General features: G+C 37.2%; 1 protein-coding gene across 2 annotated transcripts in view; it reads left to right on the forward strand.

The window, feature by feature from the left end:
* CRYBG3 (crystallin beta-gamma domain containing 3) overlaps positions 1-24,312 on the forward strand; it is a 105,207-nt gene that overhangs the window by 57,590 nt on the left and 23,305 nt on the right. The window contains exons 9-16 of one of the 2 annotated variants that reach the window (XM_032406380.1): positions 244-358; positions 1,495-1,530; positions 3,678-3,811; positions 7,131-7,257; positions 13,900-14,042; positions 14,156-14,282; positions 15,185-15,217; positions 20,712-20,821. In XM_032406380.1, the coding sequence (XP_032262271.1) occupies positions 244-358; positions 1,495-1,530; positions 3,678-3,811; positions 7,131-7,257; positions 13,900-14,042; positions 14,156-14,282; positions 15,185-15,217; positions 20,712-20,821 (825 nt within the window). Of the gene's footprint in view, positions 1-243; positions 359-1,494; positions 1,531-3,677; positions 3,812-7,130; positions 7,258-13,899; positions 14,043-14,155; positions 14,283-15,184; positions 15,218-20,711; positions 20,822-24,312 lie in introns of those variants that run through there. The other variant, XM_032406381.1, reaches the window with a different exon arrangement.

Below are 24,312 nucleotides of genomic sequence, written 5' to 3' on the forward strand. Positions count from 1 at the left end.
CCGCTTGGAGTACATATAATAGACTTACAGTGTTTGAATATGAGTACTGAGTAACACATTAACTCTTGTTATACGCTGTCTAGTGAAGTCATTTCAGATGTGTTTTACTGGTTGTAATTCTGCTTTTTTTGTTTTGGTTTTTTGGGTTTTGTTTGTTTGATAGCCCTTTTTACTTTTAACTGTTATAAGACCAGACTAACGTGTTCCTATTATGTTTTAACAAACCATTCATTTCTTATTTAGTTGGCTTGCCTACCCAGATATTAATTTTAAAGGGCAAGCTACAGTTCTGGAGGAAGACCATGGGCTCTTTGAGATTTCTGCCACAGAAATGAAATCATTGCATCCACTTCAAATGGTAAGCAAATTTAAAAACTGGCATTTTCCCATGAATCTAAAATAACCATGGTGGGATTGCTTATGCATCTCTATCCTGAGAAAAGACTGTGTGTACTATTGGATCAGCAATCTATACATGATTTTTCTGTACCTCTATATCATAGAGAATATCTGTGTGAAAACATTTTAATGTTTTCTAGAACACAAATGCCTGAATGTACTTTGTGCTAAGTTTATTACAATGCATGCAGTTTCCTTAGAAGTACTGTTCTGTGAAAATTTTGAATACAGTTCTGAATTTTTTTTGATGCTTACTAGAAAACCACTTTTTTAATTATGATTTTCCATCACAGTAATGAATGATAAGCTCAGCATTAATAATAAATGGACAGTTCTGTGAGTGGTTGCTTTCTTAAAGATAATAAGTGCATACAGTATTTTTGTTGCAAACATTTTTTATTTGAGGGCAAACTCTTCAAATAAATGTTAGCTATGTAGCAAACCGTTTTTGGTTGTTCTGTGCCTTTAAAAAATAAAAGCCAGGAAAAACTAAGAAATTTTAAGAAATACCACAGTGTGGAGTAGCATTAAAAACAGGAAATTCTGGAATTAGGTTGTGTGGGGAAGGGGTTACCTTTTATGCTCTACAACCTTGAGGTCACAAAGATAGTTAAGTATGATAAAAAGTGTTATTGGAACTTGGAAGGGGACGCACTCTAATTTAGAAAGCCTGAGCAGTTGTCCGGAGGAAATGAAGGGTCAGTGGTTTGGAAATCTACTCTGCCAAATGAGATGTTTTAAATCTAGCAACTCCACTTTGTTTCTTGGGACACTCTGCAGGGGGGGATTAAATCTTTACTCACTCGTGTGTGCTTAAGGACTAAAAAGTTCAGTTTCCTTCCTTGTAATGGTTTTAATCTGGAAAGTGTATTTTAAAGATTTCTTGCCCCACCTACATCGATGAGCCGTCCGACTTGTTTTTGACTACTGTAGGGTTCTGTACTTCAATTTTAAAATTTACCACAACTTAAAGTTGGCTGTATAACCTTTAACTAATCTTTTTTTTTTTTTTTGGTATAACCTACATATGTCACTTAGTTACTTTCAAATATTCCAAATGTTTCTGTATCTAATATTAAAATTTCTTATCTTAAGGGTGGACTGAAAGTGGAAATGCCTATGAACTTAAAGGTAAGTCTTAAAAATGGTCTTTTATAGCAGGCTAAAAAGCTTGAGTGTTAATCTTTAAGTATTTTGAACTATTAAAGTAAAAAATTAGCAGAATACATGCTAATAATATCTAGCTAGTGGATGTTGGAGAGAAGTGACTGTATGAAATGGCCACTGAGGACTCATGCTGTGAGGGCAAGTTGGGTCAGTGTGCAAGGATGGAAGTCTTGCTGACAACCCAGTCAAACACGATAAACACCTACTGCAGGATGGAAAGGTGATAGGTTTGATTTTTGATTTTTGGGGGAGGGGGCGGTTGAGGTGGCACCTTGACATTCTAGTGAAGGTATCAGACGTTTGGAAATAATGCTCACAAAGGAGATGAAGGATGATCAGAAGAAGGGGTAGGTAGCTCCTGTCAGAGAGATGGCAATTTGTAAGTATAAGTATCTGAAGGGAACAGTAGAGGGAGTGAAAACTGGAGCAGTAGTGGCACCAGGATTAAGCACATTTTGGGAAAGAAAAGGAAATGGAATTATAAAATGTGTGTGAAAAGAGATGGGAAGAAAACCAGTGCAGTGATTAAAGATGCAAACAGACCTCTGCTTGACAAGGTTACAGCACTTCCAGAGACAGGCATGGGAAGGATTCATCCGTCCTTCTCCTGTCCTGCAAAACAAGACACAACTCCTCCAACCCTCCCATTTCTGGGGGCTTCCTCATTGATCGAATTGACCACAATGCTCTTAATCACATAGGTGGAGTCTTTTAAAACTTGGTATCTGAGTGTATGTAATACATCTTGGCTCCTTGTTGGAGTCGTATATACCCAAGTTTAAACAAAGACTTACTGCCTGTATTCCACTCGTAGAGATACTGTTTTGGTCTGGGGTATGGTCAGAAGTCTTCAAAGCTCCCCACGTGATTCTGATAACACGCAGCCAAGGTTTTCGAACCAGTGACCTGAAAGATGCAGAATTAGCTCTGACACTTTCTGAGTGACTCCTGTCTCAGTCTCTTCAGGTGTGACAGGCTCGGTTTTCCTTGGACGTTTGCAGTTTGACAGGTTGTAGTGGTATATGAATGAGATAGCTATCATAGATGGTCAGATCAAGTTTCTAGACATTAGTGATGGCTTACTCGTCAAAGAATTACTGCTTCTTAGTCTGATTAGGTTCAGCATATGTAGAAAGTATTAAATAAAACTTCAAATACAGCACCCGGTGAAAATTTAATATGTGGAAAATAGGAGCAGTACTATGTATTTTTTTTCAGTTGTATAATGTTATCAATTTTTGGAGACAGGGAAGCTATAACTTGTTCAGTGTGTTTAAGCATGGGGCCTTTGTTTGCCGGTGTACGCCACATATGCCATCAGCCACAAATAGGACCAGGGGATAGAGTGTGGATAGATGAGTGCCGTTACCACCATTGTCACTTCTACATACTAAGGGCTGGCAGGTCATACTTGGGAAGTAAAGAGCACCAAAATGGTGGAAGAGACATACTTGTGCCAATCCAAATTTGAAGTAAATGAAATGCTAGGAATGGATTTCCCACTATACTTACCCCCCACCCATATGAATCCAGTATCCAAAAAAAAACACCATAATTTTTTCAATCACTTCTTCTTATTAGAAAGTTTTGAATTCAGATTCGGGAATTTGCATATCTATTTCTTATCAGTGAATAGCAACTGCCATAGAAGCAGTTAGTGTTATAAGAAGCAGCTGTGTTTTCTCAATCCAGTAGATAATTTATTATTGTGCCCTAGAACCTCTATAGAGAGTTTTTATTTCTAAGAGGGGAAATTCAGGTAAATATAAGGCAGGTCTGTATTAAATTCCAAACAGAGAGCTAAACTTAGCTAATTTAAGAATCCTTTATAAGACAGTTTTTGCCCTGTGAGATGGCCCTAGAATTTGGGTAACCAGAACAATGTAATCATATTTGACTATATTATTAGAGAAATATGCTATTAAGATATTTTATCTTTATGATAATAACTCACATATTCCTTGTGACTATCAGACAGCATGCTATATTGTAAATAAAAAGGACAGTGGTCCCTGGCCCCTATTCATGTCTTTAGTCTCACTTAAGTAAATGAGTTTTGTGTCTATGCCAAAAAACGAGCATGTTAAGTAATTTTCTTTCATATCTTTCAGGTTATTATTTATGAAAAACCTCACTTCCATGGACATGCCAAAGAGTTTAGTGAACACATAGATTCTGTCCCTAAGTTTTTAAAAAATAATGGGGATTTTCATGGAATTGGATCAATCCGTGTCATCGGTGGAGTGTGAGTATTATATTTACAATATTTGATTTAATAGTCTGTTTTTTGAAGATCACAAAAAATGTGCCAAGCCAAGCAAAAACAATGTGTCTTAATCTAAAAATATTACATCCCTTCTGGAAGATACTGTAAAATAAAAAATATTAGTCACTAATCGCTTTTCTGTGAACTCTTGTATTAGAGATTTTGAGGTAGGTTAAACATAGAAAATGGTTTCTCAAACTTAAAACACTAAGTATTCTAAACACAATATAGAAGATAAAAATTACAAAATAAAATTATTTATTCATTTATTTATTTTTACAAATTTTGAACATGAATGAGAGCCCCAGTTTTTATTCTCTGTCCTGTGGATCTTAGTTGACCTTCTGTGCTGAGGATCTTGGCAGTGAGTCCTTCATTAAAGAAGTAGCCTGGGTTGTGTGTTTCCCAAGTCAAGGATTTTTAACACTGGTTACCTTCTGGCCCTGTACTGTTTTTGAGGAGCCCCCCCAACTACCTCTCAGTATAAACCCGATTGTAACCAATCATTGCTACTATCCTGGTCTCAGTCAGCAGTTTCTGGGGCAGGTACCCCAGAAAATCTGTGACTGCATTGGGATGTGCCTTTGTATTTGTATCCTGGCAGATAAAAATCAGAAGAAGCTTTCTTCATAGCTTATTTGCCATTGTCAACCCAGTGCTAGAATTCCTCTAGAAACATTGTTGGTCTCTTTGTTGATATGATAGTTTATTTGGGATATTGGTTCATTTTAATTTAAGTATCGGTGTCTCATTACTTGCAGTAACATCGTAAATCTTGTTCATGCTATTCTAGCAAAAGATGCAGCTAAAATATTTTATTCATAGGCATTAAATGACTGGCCTAAGATCACTCAAGAATCTACATTTAGAGATAAAGACTTTGTAGTTTCTGGCAGTAAATCATAAGTGATGGCTACACTAGCCAAAATAGAAATAAAAGAGACTATGCCATGTATTAGATATGTAGGACATATCCAAAATTGGTCTGACATATTGGTAATCATTTAATTCTTTATCTTTCAATTTAAAAAAATTATTAGGCCCTTGAAGAACAAATGTGTTTTGGATAAATTTTTATTGTGTCATATTTATTTGCAATCTTCTCTAATCTGTGAACACATACCCTTCTTGTTAACCCTGCTAAATATTTTTTCCTTTTCTTCCTTTTGGGATCTGAATGTTTTTCCCATTAACTAGATTGTGATTTGCATTGTTTTCTGAGTTTTTTGTAATTATTTTATAAAAATTTTAAGAAAATATTATCGCTTGTAATACAACATACACACTTTATTATATGACAACTGTAGGAGAAAAGTTTCGTATCCCCATTTAAAAGTGAACAGTTGAGGGGCACCTGGGTGGCTCAGTCGGTTAAACATCTGACTCTTTGATTTCAGCTCAGGTCATGATCAGGGTCGTGGGATCAAGTCCTGCGTCGGGATCCCTGCTCAGCCCAGAGTCTGCTTGTCCCTCTCCCTCTGCTCCCCATCCCCTGGCTCGCACATGCATGGGCACGCTTTCTCTCTCTCAAATAAGTAAAATCTAAAAAAAAAAAATAAGTGAACAGTTAACTTCATTTTTTTACTACTTCTACCATTTTTCACTTTTGTTAACTGTTTATCTACAGGTAGTAGGAACTCATCTCTGTCCCATCTTGAGAAATCTAGGGAAAGTGAGGTTGACGTTTCCTCATTTTTCTCAGATAACATCTGTTTTTAAATATCCCAGATGTATATATAAATTGGTTCTTAGACAAAACTTTATCTATTAAAAAGAGCTGAGCAGATTTTTGAACTGTTGTCATGTAATAATTTATTAATCTGTCTTTAATATTAAGGTCTTCTATATATTTTATTCTTTTTCCCATTCAGGCTTTTTAAAGGCATGTTCTGAATAGCCACATCTATATAAATGAAAGCCACATTTAGAATTTGGAAGTTTTCTTGTCCAATTCATCTTCACATAATAGTTTAAGAATAAAATAATGTTAGTCTTTTTACATATTACAAATCCACTAAGATGTATAAAGTGTTTATTCCAACTCATGTGGATCCCCTCTTCCCGTGTCATGTACACACCTACATGGTAAAGGCAAGGAGGGATTCATGATTGCTGAGTGGCTACTGTTAATTTTGTACCCTGTGGAAACAAGTTTTGGAGTAGTTTTTTTTATTTTCTCAAAACAATAGTAGTCAGCCCTACCCAGCTTCATTTGTCAAGCCCCAGAATTCAGAAGTCCCCAACCCAAGAGCTCAAAATAGTCATCCTAGAACCTCCCCCATTGGAGGGGGTCCCATTCTAACAACACAGTGCCTCAAAAGGCAGATTGAAGAGGGTCAGCATGTGTTATGAACCTTCTGTGCCCACATTACATTCATTAGCTACTGTGAATTATTCCATTAAAAATAAGTTTCATAGAGAAGCTTAATGACTAATGGTGTTTATCAGTGTGTTGTACTGATAGTTTTCGATTAGAAGTCAAGAAACCTGTGTCCCAAGGGGCTCCTGGGTGGCTCAGTTAAGTGTCCAACTCTTGATCTCAGCTCAGGTCTTGATCTCATGGTCACTTGAGTTCAAGCCCTAAATTGGGCTCCATGCTGGGTGTGGACCCTACTTTAAAAAGAAAAAAAAACACCTGTGTCCCTGGAAAGTACTCTGCCACAGTGCTTCCTTTTGCCATTATCACCACTGAGGAAATGGTGGGAGCAACACTGCCCACTTGTAAACAATTACAGAAGTATTCTTATGTGTAGGCCACCAGGGCTAACGCCAGCTCATTTGCATTTCTCTTTGCTAAACCCACCAGTAATATGTCTTAAATCTGAAACCCAGTGAGAGGTTCCTTTGATTTAAAACCTAAATAAATGCTAAATATAGTAATCAGATTCTGTCATTCCAGAAGGGCTTTGTCAGTAAAATAAGAATAATTATCTTTGAATCTCAAAATGGGTTTATAACTTTTCTTATTGGCTATTTGTGCTTTCCATTATTTTTTACTTGGCAGACTGTCCTTTGACCATGTTGAGATGTGGTATCAGGTCATACCACAACTATTTAGTGAGCATTGCTCTATTGCAATCCTGTAACAGTTAACCTTTTGTTGGGAAGAGCCTCCAAATTATAAAAGCTATTGATCCATGAAGCATAAAACATCTGTCTGTCTTTATAAATGGTAACAAAACAAATGTGTTGCTTTTTTAAAATGTGGTGGTATACAACTAGGTGCTTTATCATGATTTTCTCTTTTTTTTTAATTAATCTTATTAATGGCTCAATTGGATGTCCTTTGTATTTCTAGGTGGGTTGCCTATGAAAAAGAACATTTTAAAGGCCAGCAATTCTTGCTTGAAGAAGGAGATTTTGAAGACAGTAAGGCCTGTGGGGCATTAAGTGGCCCCATCTTGTCTTTCCGATTCTTACAAGCTGTGAGTTAGCATCGTTATTCTTAATTTTCAATTGGTTTTCTACGCATGAAAATCAGACATGAGTTGTGATAGAACATGAGGTTATAAAATGTTTGGAATACCTGAAAGCATTATGCTGAACTGCTTATGTGGTTTTTCTGCTTTTCTTAATGGCTAAGATGATTATAGAATACTTGGGTTAACTTTTCATCCGTCAGTTCCATAAGTATTTGTTGATCGCCTGCTTCGTGAGCTGGATTGTATCAGATGTTGGTGATACAGTGGCCAGAGTCTCCGTCCTTGCCTTTCAGAGCTGGCGGTCTGATAGGGAAAATAGTACTTTTATAAATGCTTGATAATGTTTGACTATGATTGGATTAGGCACAAAGTACTCACCAGAGAAAGGTCAATTGCTCCCACTTGGAAAAGAGAGGAAAAGATAACAGTTGAACAAAATTTCAGGTTCAAGAGTTGGCCAAATGGAAAGGTTCCAGGACGGACTGAAGGGGAAAGGTGTAGGTGCTGTTTTAGCAAGAGATTAACATATGAAAAGGCAAGGATGTGAACCAGTGGTTCTCAGCTGGAGGTGACTTTACCTCTCTGCATTTAGCAGTGTCAGGAGACATTTTGGATTGCTGTGACTTGGGCGGGAGGGGGAGGGGAGTTGTGATATTGACATCTAGTGGGTAGAGGCCAGGGATACTGCCAAACCTCCACAACTCACAGGACAGCCTTCTCACAAGATGTCATTAGGTCCAGGGGCGCCTGGATAGTGCAGTCGGTTAAGCGTCCAACTCTTGGTTTCTTTCGGCTCAGGTCGTGATCTCAGGGTCATGAGATCGAGCCCCACATCGGGCTCTGCACTGAGCACAGCAGAGTCGGCTTGAGAGTCTCTCTCCTTCTCCCTCTGCTTCTCCTGCTTGTGCGCACACATGCTCTCTCTCTAAAAATAAATAAATAAATCTTAAAAAATAATGTAATCAGGTCCAAAATGTTAATAGTGCAGAGGTTGAGAAACCCTCACATAAGTGAAATTGGTGTGTTTGGGAAATGCAGTTAAGTCAGGATATTAAGCAGAACTTTGGGAAAATGAAACCAAGAGCCAGATGATGAAGGGCCTTTTATGCATATTGAGGAGTTCAGATTTTTTTTCTTGATTTGACCTTGAGCCCCTGATGGATTTTAGGCCTAGTGAGCAAGATTAGATTAGAAGCTTTGGAAGATCTTTTTGGTGACTCTCGAGAAATGGCTGGGGGTGGAGGAGGTAAGTCTGGACATTACAGGACTCCAGGTGGAAGTTGATGAGGTCATCGAGAAGAGGAGATAAATGTTAAGAGAGTTCTGCAGGATATCACTGCTTATCAAATGTTGCTCATTTTCCTGACCAGCTCTAGAGCCTTTTTAATGTGTTCAGAGGTACATACTTTCTTAGGATTCAGGATTTACCACTGTAGTCTCTTTCCAGAGTAATCTGTATCCATATGAACTCTATAAACTATCTGGAATGTGTTTCCAAAGCCCTCTTCGAAGGAATTGGTAAGTGAAGAGTGATTAGGGGGCCCATCCAGACTTAGAGTGAGCACAGGTTGGTTGTGTGCTCTGGCCCTTCAGGTTTTTGTCTGTTGGGGCCCTTCACCTAGTCACGCAGGAAGGGCCAGAATGGGAGAAGCAGCACAGGGAACAAGGGAGCATTTTTTTTTTTTTTTTTTGGTGAATGATCTTTGTTAGTAAGAAAGTGAGTTGGAAACCAATTCTACCTAAAAGACATAACTTTTAAGGTATTTAGTCCACAGTCCTATTATACAAGGGCCACAGGTTTTTTCTCTACCTAGCCATTCCTTACTTGACCACTAAAGGCAAGCAAGACAAAACAAGATAAACCCTCATCTTTTATTTTAGGTCTTCATGACTACATGCATTCAGGGAACTATGGGTCACTCAACAGGTAGAGTTGACATAAGACATCTTTTCCCCATATAGATTCTCCTAGTATCCCTAACCTGGGAAGGAATGAAGCATTACATGTAAGATCTAAGTTGAAATAATATAAAATAAACAAGAGGATAGATAGAAAAACTGCATAATACAATGCAATTTTCTAATGTCCTGGCTTCATTATGCAGAACACTCTGGATCTACTAAGGTCAAATTCTGGACCTGTTCCTTAGGGATAATGTAATCTGTGTCACAGAGTACTTGGAGAAGACAATGGGAAATATGTTTCTAATTCCAAATGAGTCAGGCAGATATATAATGACTTTGAGTTAACTTTTTTTTTTTTTAAAAGGAGAGGTCCAGGAAAATATAGGAGTATTTAGACTCCAGGGATTAAAAAAGGAATTTTTATTTCTTGGCTTCCTCAATAAAACTTTCTTGGTATGCTTATTTTTTCTCTGTTTTATACTAGCTTAACTTTTGGATCTGCTTTTATTAAGATTTTCAGTCTTGGGACCTCTTTTCAGATCTTTGAAACCACGTGGTATGCGATGGGAGATCATTATTTCTTCTAAATTAATGGGTATACCAGATCTCCATTGGTGTCTCATATTACTTTGTCCACCAGAGGGTTATAGCACAAGAGCTCCAGGGCAGATCAGATCTGCTGCAGGGTTTTATGGAATTTAAAAACACCCAAATTACTAATCCTTAAAAAGACGTATCTTTGGTCCTGAAGCATCTGCTCATTGGTTTTTTCTGACATTGGGGAGTTCTGTACCAGAGACTATTCTGAGCTATCTAGATTTTCCCTTGGATATAAGTGCTTTAAAAATAGAAAGCAGAGTACAGATTTGAGATCGTTCCATCATTATTCATTCTTAAGCAACAGAGCTCCACTTAAATCTGTGTGACTTTCAAAATTACTTAATTGTGCCTGATAAAGCAGGGATGCTAGTAACCTGGAAACCTCATTGTGCTTACCGTGGACATGACTCTAAGTGCCTGTTGCAGTCATCTCCTGAACAAGGCACTTAGAAGTTTTGGTTTTGGGTTTTGTAGTTTTTTACGTTTTATATCACACTTCATACATGTGATCCCTAGAGATTTAGCCCCGGGTGACTGGATTTGGCTTAGAGTTAGAGCCCTGCCCAGCAGGGACACCATATTGATGGTAACTAGTCAACTAGATCAGACACTGTGTATTTGGTAGGTTTGAGTGAAAAATGCAGAGGGAGTGAAAACCAGGAGAATGGCTCAGAAAGATACTTAGAAAAAGATAGAGGGCAAAAGCTATAAGGCAAGAAAAGCCATGAATAAACAAAAGCAGATGTAAAGGAGAGTGATGCCACTTAAGAGGCTCCCCTCGCCCTCAGCCAGGTCTCTGGGAATAGCAGGCAGAGTAGAAAGGATACAAACTCAAGTCACGTGAGTAAATGTGTTTGTGAAATCGTCTGCTGCCAGCTCTTGTACTTGGCACTGGGTCCTGTGATAGCAGATCCCGCCTTCTCTGCTCACCTCTAGCCTGCCCTGTTGCCAAGCAGCCCCCAGCCTGCTTCCCAGCTTACTCTCCCACAACCCACACGGTAGGACTTGTGCAAATCATTGCTCAAGTAAAGTGCATCACATCATAACACAAGTTATTTCTTAATGAAAGGGCACAGACACAGCACACCCGCACATGTCCGTATTTATCTCTCTGTCTTTGTCCTGTTTTACTCCAACACATCGTAATGACCCTTGGCATTTCAGCTTATCCTCGCTCCCCTATTCCTGCAGCCCTCATGGGGAGTAGAGAACAGTTGTAGGGGCCGAAGAAGTAAAAACAGATGGAGCATTCCGGAGTCACCAGAGTAGGGGAGGGGAGAGGTCCATATAATTTTGTGAGAACTGCTGAAGACCCTCCCGTTGCAGTTGGGCCTGACGGATAGTGGCTGTTGACAGCGGTTCCTGCCCAGGACCCAGACAGGGCCCCTTCAGCTCACCATCACGTTGTATCCTCACAACCACCTTGAGCTAGTTATGTACTTTCATGTGACAAGGAACAGGCATGTTCAGGTTCTTCAGGTGATGGAAGTTTATGTTGTAGGACAACCAGGTTTGCTGGTGTGGCACCCAGGCTGTAAACGTATTTCATTAGGAAGGCTTGCCCTGGGGACTTTAAGGCAAATCACTTATGGGCTATTAAAGCCTTGACTGAAGTGATTTATATATTTATATTTACATACATTTATATCTGCAAAATAGGTCTATGTCAAAATAGATATAGGTATGTGTGTGCATACATATGTACATATGTGTGCATGTGTATGCATATATATTATGTGTATATATATAAAATCAGGCTTTAAGGGAGCTCAATAATGATAAAAAGTACAAGTGTTTTGAGAATAAAGTGTTATGTTAATAGAAGGATGGATGGTGACAATGAGGTAAAAAATTCACCCAGCCCTCATTTTTTTCTTTAAGAACCATGTGAAAGGTAATGAAGGTAACACATATCCTCAGGTTCCAAAGGTTTGCTGTCAAGGAGAAATTAAAAATATAATTATGGGTTATGAATTATAATAAAGATCTCAGGTAAAAATCCTTTTTCATCTTTTATCCTAAAGTCTCAAATGAAATTTGATCCAGTTATATGAACACATTTTAAATCCTTCGAAGCTGACAAGTAAGTAGTAAATGAGAAAATTATTTTAAGTGTATTTTCCCTCTTCTTATGGATGCTTTGGTTTTTGTTTTTGACACTGTTTTGCTTGTTCATATAAAATGAATGTTTATCCTAGAAATCTCCTTTTCTTAGATTAAATTTATTTTATATATATATACATATATATATTTAAGATTTTATTAATTTGAGAGAAAGAGCACAAGCAGGGAGAGTGGCAGAGGGAGGGGGAGAAGCAGGCTCTCCACTGAGCAGGGAGCCTGATGTGGGCAGACGCTTAACCAACTGAGCCACCCAGGTGCCCCAAATTTATGATATTTTTAAAGGGGGGAGAAAATTGATATTGTTGAGACTTACAGAAGTTGATAACATTTTCCATAAGTCTAAAACTTACTTACAAACAACAAAGTAGTAGGGACAGAAGAAGAGATTTTTTTTTTATTTTTATTTTTTTAAGATTTTATTTGAGAGAGAGATACAGCACAAGTCAGGAAGGGCAGAGGGAGAGGGAGAAACAGGCTTCCCACTTAGCAGGAAGCCCAAAAAGGGGGCTCCATCCCAGGACTCTGAGATCACGACCTGAGCTGAAATCAGATGCTTAACCAACTGAGCTACCCAGGCGCCCATGCTGCTTTTTTAAAAAAATAATGTATTCTGTGTTCTCCAATTAAAAAGTCTATTATAAAGAGTTGAAAAAATGTAGGTTAAAATTGTCCAACTTCCCTGGATCCAAAGATAACCACTCTTGGGTTTTTTTCCTAGTAGTCTTCTTTTATGACATGTTGGGTTTTTTGTTTTTTTGGTTTTTGGTGTTTTTTTTGCATGCTTATGACCTTACCAGGTTTATAAGTTTGAGTTTTTGTCCTGTTCTTTCATCTTATCTGACAGTGATTAAGAGCTTAGGGTAGATAAGTAGATAAATTTGGACTCATATTCAATCTCTGCCCCTCAGTAGCTGTGTTAACCTCAGACAAATTACTCCCTTTCCTTAGCTGGAAAATAAGAATGATAGTAATATAATCTCATGTGGTAGTTCTTTTGGAAATAGGCACATGAAGCTCCTGGTCAGTAGTATCGAATGTACTGTTAGCTTCTTCTTAATTATATTCCATCAAGGGGTAGGTAAGATGCATAAAGGTTTATGTTTATACATCGTTTGGGCATTTACACTGTTTACAGCTTTTCAGTATTATAAAAAAATGCATCTTTGCATATAAATTGCCCGTCATTTAGTTTTAGGAAATTTTTTCTAGTTCTTAAAAAAAGAATTTCAACAGTATCAGAGTTAATATCAGTCTTTTAAAATGTATTTCTAAATTATTTTCTAAAATAGCTATCCAGTTTATATTTCAACCCAGCAATGTTCTCAGACAAAACTGGATTTTTAGATTCTTCTTGTTTTAAAAAGTGAAATTGTATCTAATGGTTTTAATTTGAATTTCTTTATTTTTACTGGTGAAATCGGACATTTGCTTATTTGTTTGTAATGCCTATCATTTTTGTGAATTGTGTCTTTTGCTGACTTATCAACTTGAGTCTTAAATTTTTTCTGGTATTTTTGTTTTAAGTATATTATCTAACTATAAAAATGTTAAAATTTTCCCCTCATTTTATTTTTTTAATCTTTTGTCAAGGAAGTTTCATTTTTTCTTTTACATTTAAGCTTATAAAATCCTCTTCCACAAAATGCCAATCACACATTGTATGTTAACTCTATTTCATGTTGTGGCGTTTACTCTTTAGGCACAAGTGAAACTTTTAGTCCTTTATAATTAGTGTAACATAAATAGCCTGTAAATCCCAGAAATTTACCAACTCTTGATTAATTCGCACTTATATATAAAAATGTTTCCTTGATTAAAGTAAATTCAGCCTTTTTTTTTTTTTCTTTAAACTATTGAAGAGTAGTAACTATTAAAATTGTTTCCAGTTCCATTTAAAATTTACCTTGGAGTTATTTGTGTGAAATTATCCCAAGTATGTGAAAATTGTGCTAAGATATCGCAGTCTATAAAACAAAAGCCATATGTTTTCCTTACCTTTCCTCTTCCTCTTTTTAGAATTTTATAGAATCTTCTATCACACTGTTTGAATCTGACCTAGAAAGTGGGAAGTTTATTGACATTACAAATCAGGAAATTTCTGACTTGGAAGAAGTCGGCTTTGGCAGTGAAACAAGATCCATTCACGTTAAAAGTGGAGTGTAAGTTGCCTCCCATTCTGAGAACCTTGAGAGGTTCTTTGGTTTTAAAATTGTTGGTTGCTCGATTCTGTATCACCTCTGTTCTTTTTCCCTTTCCCGCCCGCCCCTACTAGATGGGTTGCCTACCAGCAGAAGTTCTTTTGTGGAGAACAGTACATTCTAGAGAAAGGGAAATACAAATGCTTTTTTGACTGGGGAGGATCAAATAATATAATCATGTCAATACGACCTATCCAGCTGGTGAGTTAAGAATGATGACCATAACCAATTCCAGAGCATATAATGGCATACACTTGACTATGTGAAACAGGCTTTTTCAAAGTGAAACTGCTGGATTATGTTATGTGAATATATAGAGAAAATGAAATAGCATGTGTGTTTTCTTAGACTGTATAGGGAGCTAGTAGTAGGTGGTATGAGCGCATTAATGAGATGATTGTGATTTGATCACTTCATTCATTTAACAGTATTTATTTCATGCTTCATATGTCAGACACCACTGATCACTGGAGATACAAGATGAGTAAGATTGCCCTGATGGGCCTCAGTCTCTTAGAGGAGACTGACGTGTAGGTGATTGATTGTGGTAAGATTAGTGAGGATGTGGAGTGTGTAGGCAGTGCTGGGGCAGCCAGTGAAGGAGCACTCAGAGCCTGGGAGTTGGGTACGTGACGCTCCTGCATTAAGTGATATCTTAAGGGATAAAAGCACTTTTGCCAGATAATGAAGCGGGGCAGAAAAGGCAATCCTCAAAGAGGTAATAATCTCCTCCTGTGCAAAGTCAAGCAGTTATGAAAGAGTATGGCCAGTGTGGATAATAACAAACACCCCAAGAAGGGTGCCCATGATATAGTGTGGGAAAGGTAAGGGCAGGAAGCTCAGACTCTGTCTTTCTGATGGACTTTGAGGCACATATTTTTTTTTCCCAGCTACATTACTCAAAATGAATTAGTAAGTATTAAATACTAAAATTATTATAAAATAATCCCGTAAGTTATTTGAGGGTCATAACCAATTCAAGAAATCTAGTAAATTAGACCTTTTTTTTTTTCCATTTTTCAAATGGTATTTTCAAAACTTTCAAAAAGACAACTAAGATTATATGATTACAATTTTTTAAAATGTTTTAATATATGTTTCAGGAACCACTTGGAATAAATGAGCCTCCACATTTGGTATGTTTCAAAACTTTCTTAACTTACTATTTACCAAAAGCATTTATGCCCTTTGTCTCAATTCTTTCTCTTTCTATCAGATAAATTTCTTATATCTACGAAGCAGGGCAGTTTATATGGTACCTGGTACCTATGGGCAGAAGAGTGCCCACCTCCATTACGGGTTGTATTGGCCTGGACTCGTCACATTTCATTTTGTTTTCTCCCCAAAGACCTTTAGCTCTGACCACTTCGGGGTCATTTTGAACCTCTGCCACTCCTTTCCTATTGCCCGTCCGTTCTTCAATGTCGCATTCTCTTTCAGCACAGCACATTCTACTGTCTTTGGAGGAGCAGACTTAACATAGAGAAATGGCTGTCTGGGCATGCTTGTTATGTAAATGTATTTCTAATACCTAAATCAAATATTTCTTGAAAGCACTAGTAAAATTGCAGCCCTGCTTGTTTATTTCTAGTGTGTTAATGATTTGAAGGATTGGGCAATACTCTGGAGCCTAATGTTTATTATCCATTGAGGGCTACAAATTGTGCTTATTTTATGCTTCTAAAAACTCTGTGACGTCAAAATTAATCCCAGTTATTGATGAGAAAACAAAGATTTAGAATTTAAGTGTCATTTCACACAGCTAGAAGTAGCAAAATAGGCCTTTTTTTAGCATATGACTCCACTCAACTAAACTATTTTCAGGATTTTGCATCAGAGAAAGATATATGATATAATCAGTACAGCCAAAGGAGGAAGAAGGGATGAGAGACATTGCTTCTTCTGTCTCATTTTAAATAACAAATTTGGAAAAATTTCTGTCAAAACCCAATTGAGTGATTAATTTTAAATATTTGACATTTGCTGGCTTTAGATAATGCTGAATCTTTTTCTCTGAGTGTGTTTATTTTTCATGTTCATGTCAGTGTTTCTATATTTCAAGTCAGCTTAGTTGTAACCATGTTTCTGTTCATAGTGTTTTCAGGTTTTCTTATTTTCTGATTAGCTCAGGCCTATAGGGAACATTTCCTTTTTGAATATAATTAAATTGTTATATTTGGAGACACTTCCTGCGAGATCTTTATTTCAAATCTTTGAAAACTCCAACAGTGAACTTTTTAAAGCACTTGTACGTGAATCAGTATAACATGAACAATTAAAGGGTTAAGCAGGGATAATTCCAAACTGCACATTTTCTGAGTTTTAAGTGCAGATAAAAGTCACATTCTTTTAAGTTCTGTTTTCTCCCTCCTACATTCCTGTTCTGTTTTTATGGACTTCCTTGTTTGGGGCAGATTGCTTGGAGGATTTTCTTTATAGTATTTCCAGTCCAACTTGAAGAGAGAGGAAGCAGCAGAAAACACGCAGTGAAATCAGCCCCACTTCATATTTCTGGATCTGGCTCAGCCATTGCCTTGTGAAATAAGTGTTTCTGACAGGTGTATGATAGCCAGATAATTAATATGCAGACAAAGCCTCCTTCATTTACCTAGTATCAAAGCTCTTACTATTTTCATTGGACCAAATTTTCGGAATGTTTTGCTTATTTTTACTTAGGGGGGGAAAGAGGATCTTGACTAGCTCTGGTTCCATTCAGTGATTAGAAAGTATTTTCTTCTTCACAAATAGCTGTCATAGTCAGATGGGATAGTTAATCTTCCCTGAGGACTAAGGAGGAAATGACCTCTCAGAGTTCAAGTCAAAGGACGGCTTTGTTGTTGTTGTTTTTTGTTTTTTTATTTTTTTATTTTTTAGTGCTGGTGATTTTAAAGGGAACCTCAAGCAACCTAAGAAGGGAAAAGCCAGAATATGTATGTGTATGGAGATAAATATACATCATGAGCGTTACTCTGATAAATATATCATTTCTGCTGTGTAACCATATTATAATGAGATACGTCTTATTTGAGACACAGAACACCTCCTTTGAGAAGATTCTTGTTTTTCCTATGGCTGAAGACCAGTCACCGAGTCTAACTGCCAACTCAAAATATACAGCATCATTATATAGTTTCATATACAGCAGCTAGCATTTAATTTTGTTTTTACTATTTTCCCCAAAGAAAACAAAAAATTAACAGAATATGGATTATGTTCATAATGCTATCATCTCTTTATCTTAGCAGATCAGATCACTCACTAGATTAAATTTTATAAAAGTGAGTTTAGTTTTCAGGGAGGTTGTAGTCAGGCACGGTGCTCTAGAAATTCTAACCAGTTACGCCCTTTGGTACAACTAAGGACCGTTTTTTTTCTTCCTAGAATATTTTTCAAATCTATTTGCAAATATTATTAGAAGTTTTGATTTCCTGGAATATTGAGCCTCTCTTTCGTTTTATACATGATTCTAGCTGAGAAAAAAAGCAACTGGATATTTTCTTATATTGGATAATTTGGCTACATTGAATTTAAAGTGGTCACAGGATATTTAACAGTTACCATGTATGGGGGACAGGGAAGTGACAGTTTTAAGCAAATATCAATAAGATTGAAGAGTACTAGAGGAAAACACCTCTTCGTGGTGCTGCAACCAGATCATTTTTATAGAATCCAAAGACCAGAAATAGGAAGAGCTACTTTCCTGAGTAAAGAAAGCCTTCTATGAGTAACCAGGGAAGTAAAATTACTGTGTAGTAAGTATTGGATGTTAGGAGTACATAACACTACAATCTGAGACACTGTGATGTAATAGAAGAATAGAAACTGATAGAAACAAGACTTTTCCTTATTTAACAATGAGGGAGGTCCAAGGGCTGCAGCAAGTCTTGTTTAGGTACAATAGAAAGTTTCTCATAGAAATTAGTGTTGGAATAAAGTTACATTGAGAAAATTATTCTGATATTGTGAAATAAATTGAGTACAACTTATGTGTTTGGTCAGTAATTAAAATTTTGAGTTCTCAGTTTGTCCAATAAAAGACCTATTATATTTATTCATATATATCATAAATGAAAAGTACATAATAAAAAGCATTTCTGTAAAAAGTTCATCATAAAATGGTGATAGTTTCTGTGTGAAACAGTAGTTCAAACAAGATAATATATGTGAAAAGGCAGTTGGCACTGCAAAACAGTGGTTGTGTGTGTGTGTGTGTGTGTGTGTGTGTGTGTGTATGTGTGTGTATCCATACAATTCCATTTGCGAGGCTGGTAGAGATTTGAAAGGAAACCAGAATGTGCCTTATCCACCTACCTTTTCCCAGGTCTTAATTTTACCAAGGCACTGTTACTTAATTTCACTAAGAGTAGAAACCATAATTTAATTATTATAATTAATAAGCACAGAATTGGTTTCTATATGGACCACTCTCAGAACATTATTATGAGAATTCTAAGACATTTGTAGGGTAATCAAAATGAGGCATTACTTTTCTGGGATTGATCAAATTTTGGGTGAACCATATGGCACTCTATCTCATTTGGGGAGTAAAAATTTAAAAAGCTCAGGTCAGCATTAAGCCTGATTTTTCAGTTTGGGCAAAGAATTAACCCATCAAATCCAAAAGGTATTTTATGGCAAATGTGTGTGTGTTTGTGTGTCTGTGTGAATTTTAATTAATGCTCCTGGGTCTGAAGGCAGACTAAACACTAGAGTTGGTTACTATATATACCATCTGAAAATGCTTAACTTGCATTGTCAGTTGTCTGGATTTCATGGCTTCATGGTGAAATAGTGAAGTATAAACCTTAAGCTCAGCAACATAAAAACAATTAACAAACTGGGTAGATGCAGAATGAACAAGACAGCTGTGACCTCTGTTCTCATGAGGCTTTTCCAACTCTTAATTGTGAATTAAGATATTTGCAGGTAGAAGAAATTACTCTACGTTTTTTGGAAGTAAAATTATGATTTACTTCTCGATCTCCTGTTTAAAAGCCTTTAAGTTAAAACACGTAGTTTGGAAAATGACTAACCAAAATATATGTTCTTATCAAGGAAATGAGGGGCAGTTTCCCTGGACACATAGAATTGCTCTTCTACAAGGAATTGTTTTAGAAGTCTGCCTCATTTTGGACTTCCTTTTTGTTGCTACCCTCTGTATCCACCAGAAGGATCATGGTAGAAACTTGCTGGGTCATACCTCCTTAAGGCGGGGAGTCCCTTGGTGTTGGAATGCTTCAAATGCAGACTGGTTTCACAATAGCAAGTCAGGTTGTGCCAAGCCATGGTTGGTCCAGGGGAGTTGGTTCTCCCACCTCCCTGATTTTCGCCGGTCTTTGATGTCAGAGCAGAAGGAGATAGTCCACAAGCAGTTCCTCAGAACTCGGAGGCTATCAGCCTCTAAGAGGACTCTTGGGAAGATGAAGGAGGCAAACATCAGCGGCTCAAAGCAGCTTTGTTCTTGATACAGCGCGAGCGAGAGACAGGACAATGCTGCCCAGCACTCAGTATGATGCCTTCTCAGCTACAATGCGGGCCTGTCAGTGCACGGTGAACCTGGGGGCCATGTTATTTCAAGGCTCCAGTGTGTTTTGAAATATTTATAGGGCTCATTAATTCTTTCTTCCTTATTATATAGATCCAAGGCCACTAGAGTTGCAGATTATTGTGTATCTGGTCTGAAGGGAATCACAGTTGAGATTTCATGGATTTTTCAACAAAAAGGACTAAAGTAGAAATGTGGTTGTATATAACTGTAAGCTTTATATTTAGGATATTCTTAACAGTAAAAGGGAGCCCGTTGGCTGACATGCACGACATGGATGTCTTTCTTTGTTCACCATAAATCTTCTGCTACTCTCGTCGTTACCTTCTCTGTCATCTGTTCATGAGCTTCCTCAGGCCCACTTACCTGTGTGTGCTCAGGCTCCCTCCTGCAACCTTTTATTAACTGGGTCAGGGAGACCTGGGAAGAGAAAAGGCTTACCAACCACCCCTCGTACTAACTGAAACTGCCTTCATATTTAGCACTGAATTGCTTCTTTATCTTAAACATGTAGTCTCAGCCCAAGGAATAATTGTTTGATACAATGGGCAGAGACCACATGTGAGTGGAGGAGGGATTCTGATTTAATCTTATATGTAGAATTGTTTTCTGGCCTCTGTGCCCAGAATCTGGTGCAAAAGATGGATGAAAATGGTAAATAAATGGTGACATTTCCGGAAATGGGTAAGGAAACAAAAATGGGAGTTTAAAGAGAATATCATCCTTAACAAGGATCCATTGGTAATAGATAAAACACTCATATTTTGCTGAATTTTAATTTTTTAAAAGATTTATTTATTTTAGAGAGAGTATGAGCAGGAGGAGTGGCAGAGGGAGAGGGAGAGAAATCCTCAAGCAGAATTCTCAAGCTGAGCATGGAGCCTGATGTGGGGCTTGATCCCATGGCCCTGAAATCACAACCTAAGCTGAAATCAAGAGTTAGACGCTTAACCGACTAAACCACCCGGGTGCCCCAATTTTGCTGAATTTTTTTATAAATACAAGAAATAAAAGGTTTTCATTTACTTTTGTGATAATGTCTAACAGTTGTTTTCTGTTAAATTGTTGTATTATTGTTCTCATAGCTCAAAGCATTCAGTAAACCAGGGTTCCAAGGTGAATGTGTAGATTTTACAGAAGAAATATCTGATTTGACTTCATTCACGCCATGTTCTTTTAAAGTTCTTCGGGGTTGGTAAGTATGCTTGTTGAGTGTTTTCTACTAATGTTTAATAACTAAATTTCCTTTAAATTTGCAGAGGTTTGACTTGTTTTATTTTTTTTGATTCACAGTGAATTAAAAAAAAGTCTTTTAGTCATTGGTCAAGTGCTAATTAGTCTACAGTAATTTTGCCTAGCCTGTATTATGGGCCACCTTGTAATACAGAGAAAAAAATGCTGATTAGCTAACTTTGGGAACATTGTGGCCATTTTATTTTCTCACTGTTATTTTAGATTATTTCCTAAATATTTTGAATGCTTATATTGTATGTTTATTGGATAGCATAATAGAATGCTATATAAAAAGTGGTGTTTTGTCCATAATAGACCTATTACACCTAAATTAAAAAAAATTTGTTTAAAGTATGTATCAATCTCATCTCACAGATGAGGACTCCTGATTTCAAAGTTAGGGTTTCCCATGATCACATACCAAATGTCAGACTCATGATTGCTTTTGTCATTTTTTTAAAAATTTAATTAAATTAATTTTAATAAATTTAAATTAAATCTTATATTCTTTGAGCTACAGCCATACATTGGGTCTTTTTCAGATGTAAATGAACTATATGTGATTCCCAAGGCTAATACATATTTCCTCATTTTTTTATTGTAAAATATACATAAAATACAGTTTACCATTTTAACCATTTTAAAGTGTACAGTTCAGTGGTAGGTCTATTTCAAGTATCTACCTAATAACTCATCAGAATCTCTGTTTATTCCTCAAGATATTTTGGATTCATCAGTTCTCCTTTTCCTCTTGAATCAGTTCTTCTACTTGAAGAACTCCAGTCTCCTGATTAGCTCCACTCCAGTATTATCTTCCTTCCATCTTTTACCACAAACCGGTCATAGCCCAATTATTTGTCCCAAAATACAGTTTACTATTTTTATTACTCTGCTTTACATCCCCCAGTCATCCTCTCCTGCCCGTCCGATGGAGTTCAGATGCCTCCTTTTCCAGGATTTACCATCAGTCAGTCTGATCTGTCCCACCCATTCCCCATTCTGTCCTTATACTGCCTCCCTCTCTTCCCCTCTTCCCACATTTACTCCGCGGAGTACTTTCTGCCTTACCCTGTAAACCAGGGGTCAGTTGGCAAACCTTTTCTTTCAGGGCCAGGTAGCCTTGCAGGCTCTGTCCCAGCTACTCAGCTCTGCCACTGTGAGTGCAAAAGCAGCCACAACCTCAGTGAGTGGGCGCACCTGTGTTTCAGTGAAACTCTAGTTATGGGCACTGGAATTTGAATCGTACAGCATAGTCACATATCACAGGCGCTTTTAATTTTTTTAAATCATTTAAGCACGTGAAAAGCAGACTTAGCTTGTGATCTGTACAGAAACTGGCAGGGGACAGATGGCCCATAGGCCGTAGCTTGCTAACCCTACTCTCTGTGAACGACTCTAAGTTTCAGGGGAAGCTAGCCAGCAGGTGTTTGTTTGGCCTACACTCTATGTTAAAAAATATCCATATTTTGGTTTAGGGTTTTTTCACCTCTTTAAAAAAAACATCAGAAGGTTTTGGGGCGCCTGGGTGGCTCAGTCGTTAAGCGTCTGCCTTCGGCTCAGGTCATGATCCCAGGGTCCTGGGATCAAGCCCCCCATCGGGCTCCCTGCTCAGCGGGTAGCCTGCTTCTCCCTCTCCCACTCCCCCCTGTTTGTGTTCCCTCTCTCACTGTCTCTCTCTCTCTGTCAAATGAATAAATAAAATCTTTAAAAAAAAAAATCAGAAGATTTTAAAACTTCGAGAAGCATTCACCTTTCACAGTAATTAGCTAGTGTGAAGTAAATGGCATATGTGATTCCAATGTACCATAGGTTACATTCCCACTTGTTTTTTTTTTTAACCTGGTACACTACTCACGTACAACACTTGCCTGGCCTCCTACAGGCATGTAAGCTTGTGGCCCCCATTTAATACCAAACCAAGTATATCTTTAAGGGGGTCAGTCCATCCCCATTCCTTCTGTCAACCTTCTTGATTAACCCTAATTCCACCAGTCTTTCCCTCCTAGTTTTTCTGTAGCTCTTACTAGTTTGAACTTCTCTGTGCATGTTGTTATTTTTATAATTTCAAAAAGGATGTGGTTTTTATAATATTAAAACACATAAAATAGGACAGTGTAAGTTAGATTATCTGCAACTCTTTAGTGAGAGAGAAGTGTGTACTGGGCACTTGAAATAATTTTGTTACTAGTATTTGGCTCTGAGTTTCTTCTCGACTAAGATGAAAGAAATTATAAGATATATTTTCAGGGAAGTACTGAAGGTTTTCTGGAGGAAAGTGTTTTTCCCTGACACTGAAATCTAGGACAAATTAGTCATCTGTTCACTTTATGTAGGGAATATACATTTTATATATGTGTATATATATATTTTTATATATGTATATATATTTATGTGTAGTTTATTAAACTGCAGTTTAATAAAAGAATACAGGAACTCTGACAGTTGCTTCAGTACCTGGAATATTTGGGAGACCTGGATTTAAGCCCAGTTCCACTACTTCCTAGATACATAACCTTAAATGAATTGGATTACTATCCAAAATCAGTTTTTTCATCTGTAAAGGAGGGATAATAACAGTACCTACCTCAAAGGATTTTTATAAGGACCAAATAAATGATGCGTATGAAGGGCTGAAACTCCATGCCTACCATGTTGAGAACGTTTGATAAAATGCCTAATTACATAGCAGATATGACAGTAAATTACAATGTTACAGAGCATCTCTGTGGTGATCCAGAGTTAAGCTGGTTGAGCACAAGTACGGTTCTGGTGGTCTGAGAGTGCGGGGCTAGAACTCATACACACTGGATGGGAAGTAATAATAGCCCCTTCATTTCTCCCTTGGGCTTCTTCTTTTCAAAAAGGCATTTCCTAACCAAACTTCTGATGAGTGATATATTGAAGATAATCACTATCAAAGATTCTAATGGGCATATTTCTTTTTTAAAGAATCACTAGCAGATGTACAGGTGACAGATTTTTATATACTGTTGTGTGATTTTATGAGTCCAGTTTCTGTACTCCCCGACTGACAGCAAGCCCATCATTAAATAAGGATACAAGTGATTGTTTTTCCTAAAAGAACTTCTAATCTGTTCAAGTACTTAATAATCACTATAATCGATCCCAGGGTTTTGTACTTGAAGGCACTACATGAAGCTAATATCGTTAGCCTAAAGCAGATGTCTTGTTTCAGATTTTAGCTCTGTCATTTAACAGTTGAGGAGACCTTGGGCATATCACCTAACCTTTCTAATCCTTAGTTTTGTTGCCTATAAAAAATAAGATGTGTTTCTACTTCATAGGATTGAGGACACAGTGTAATAATACAGGTTACGTATCTAACCCATGTCTAGCACAGGGTAAGCAGTCAGTAAATGATAGTTGTAGCTGTTTCTTTGAACCAATGCTGAATGTTTGCTGCTGGTCAGCACCATGACTTTTTTTTTTTTT

This window comes from Phoca vitulina, unplaced genomic scaffold, assembly GCF_004348235.1.
Source record: "Phoca vitulina isolate PV1807 unplaced genomic scaffold, GSC_HSeal_1.0 scaffold8, whole genome shotgun sequence".
Taxonomy (NCBI): domain Eukaryota; kingdom Metazoa; phylum Chordata; class Mammalia; order Carnivora; family Phocidae; genus Phoca; species Phoca vitulina.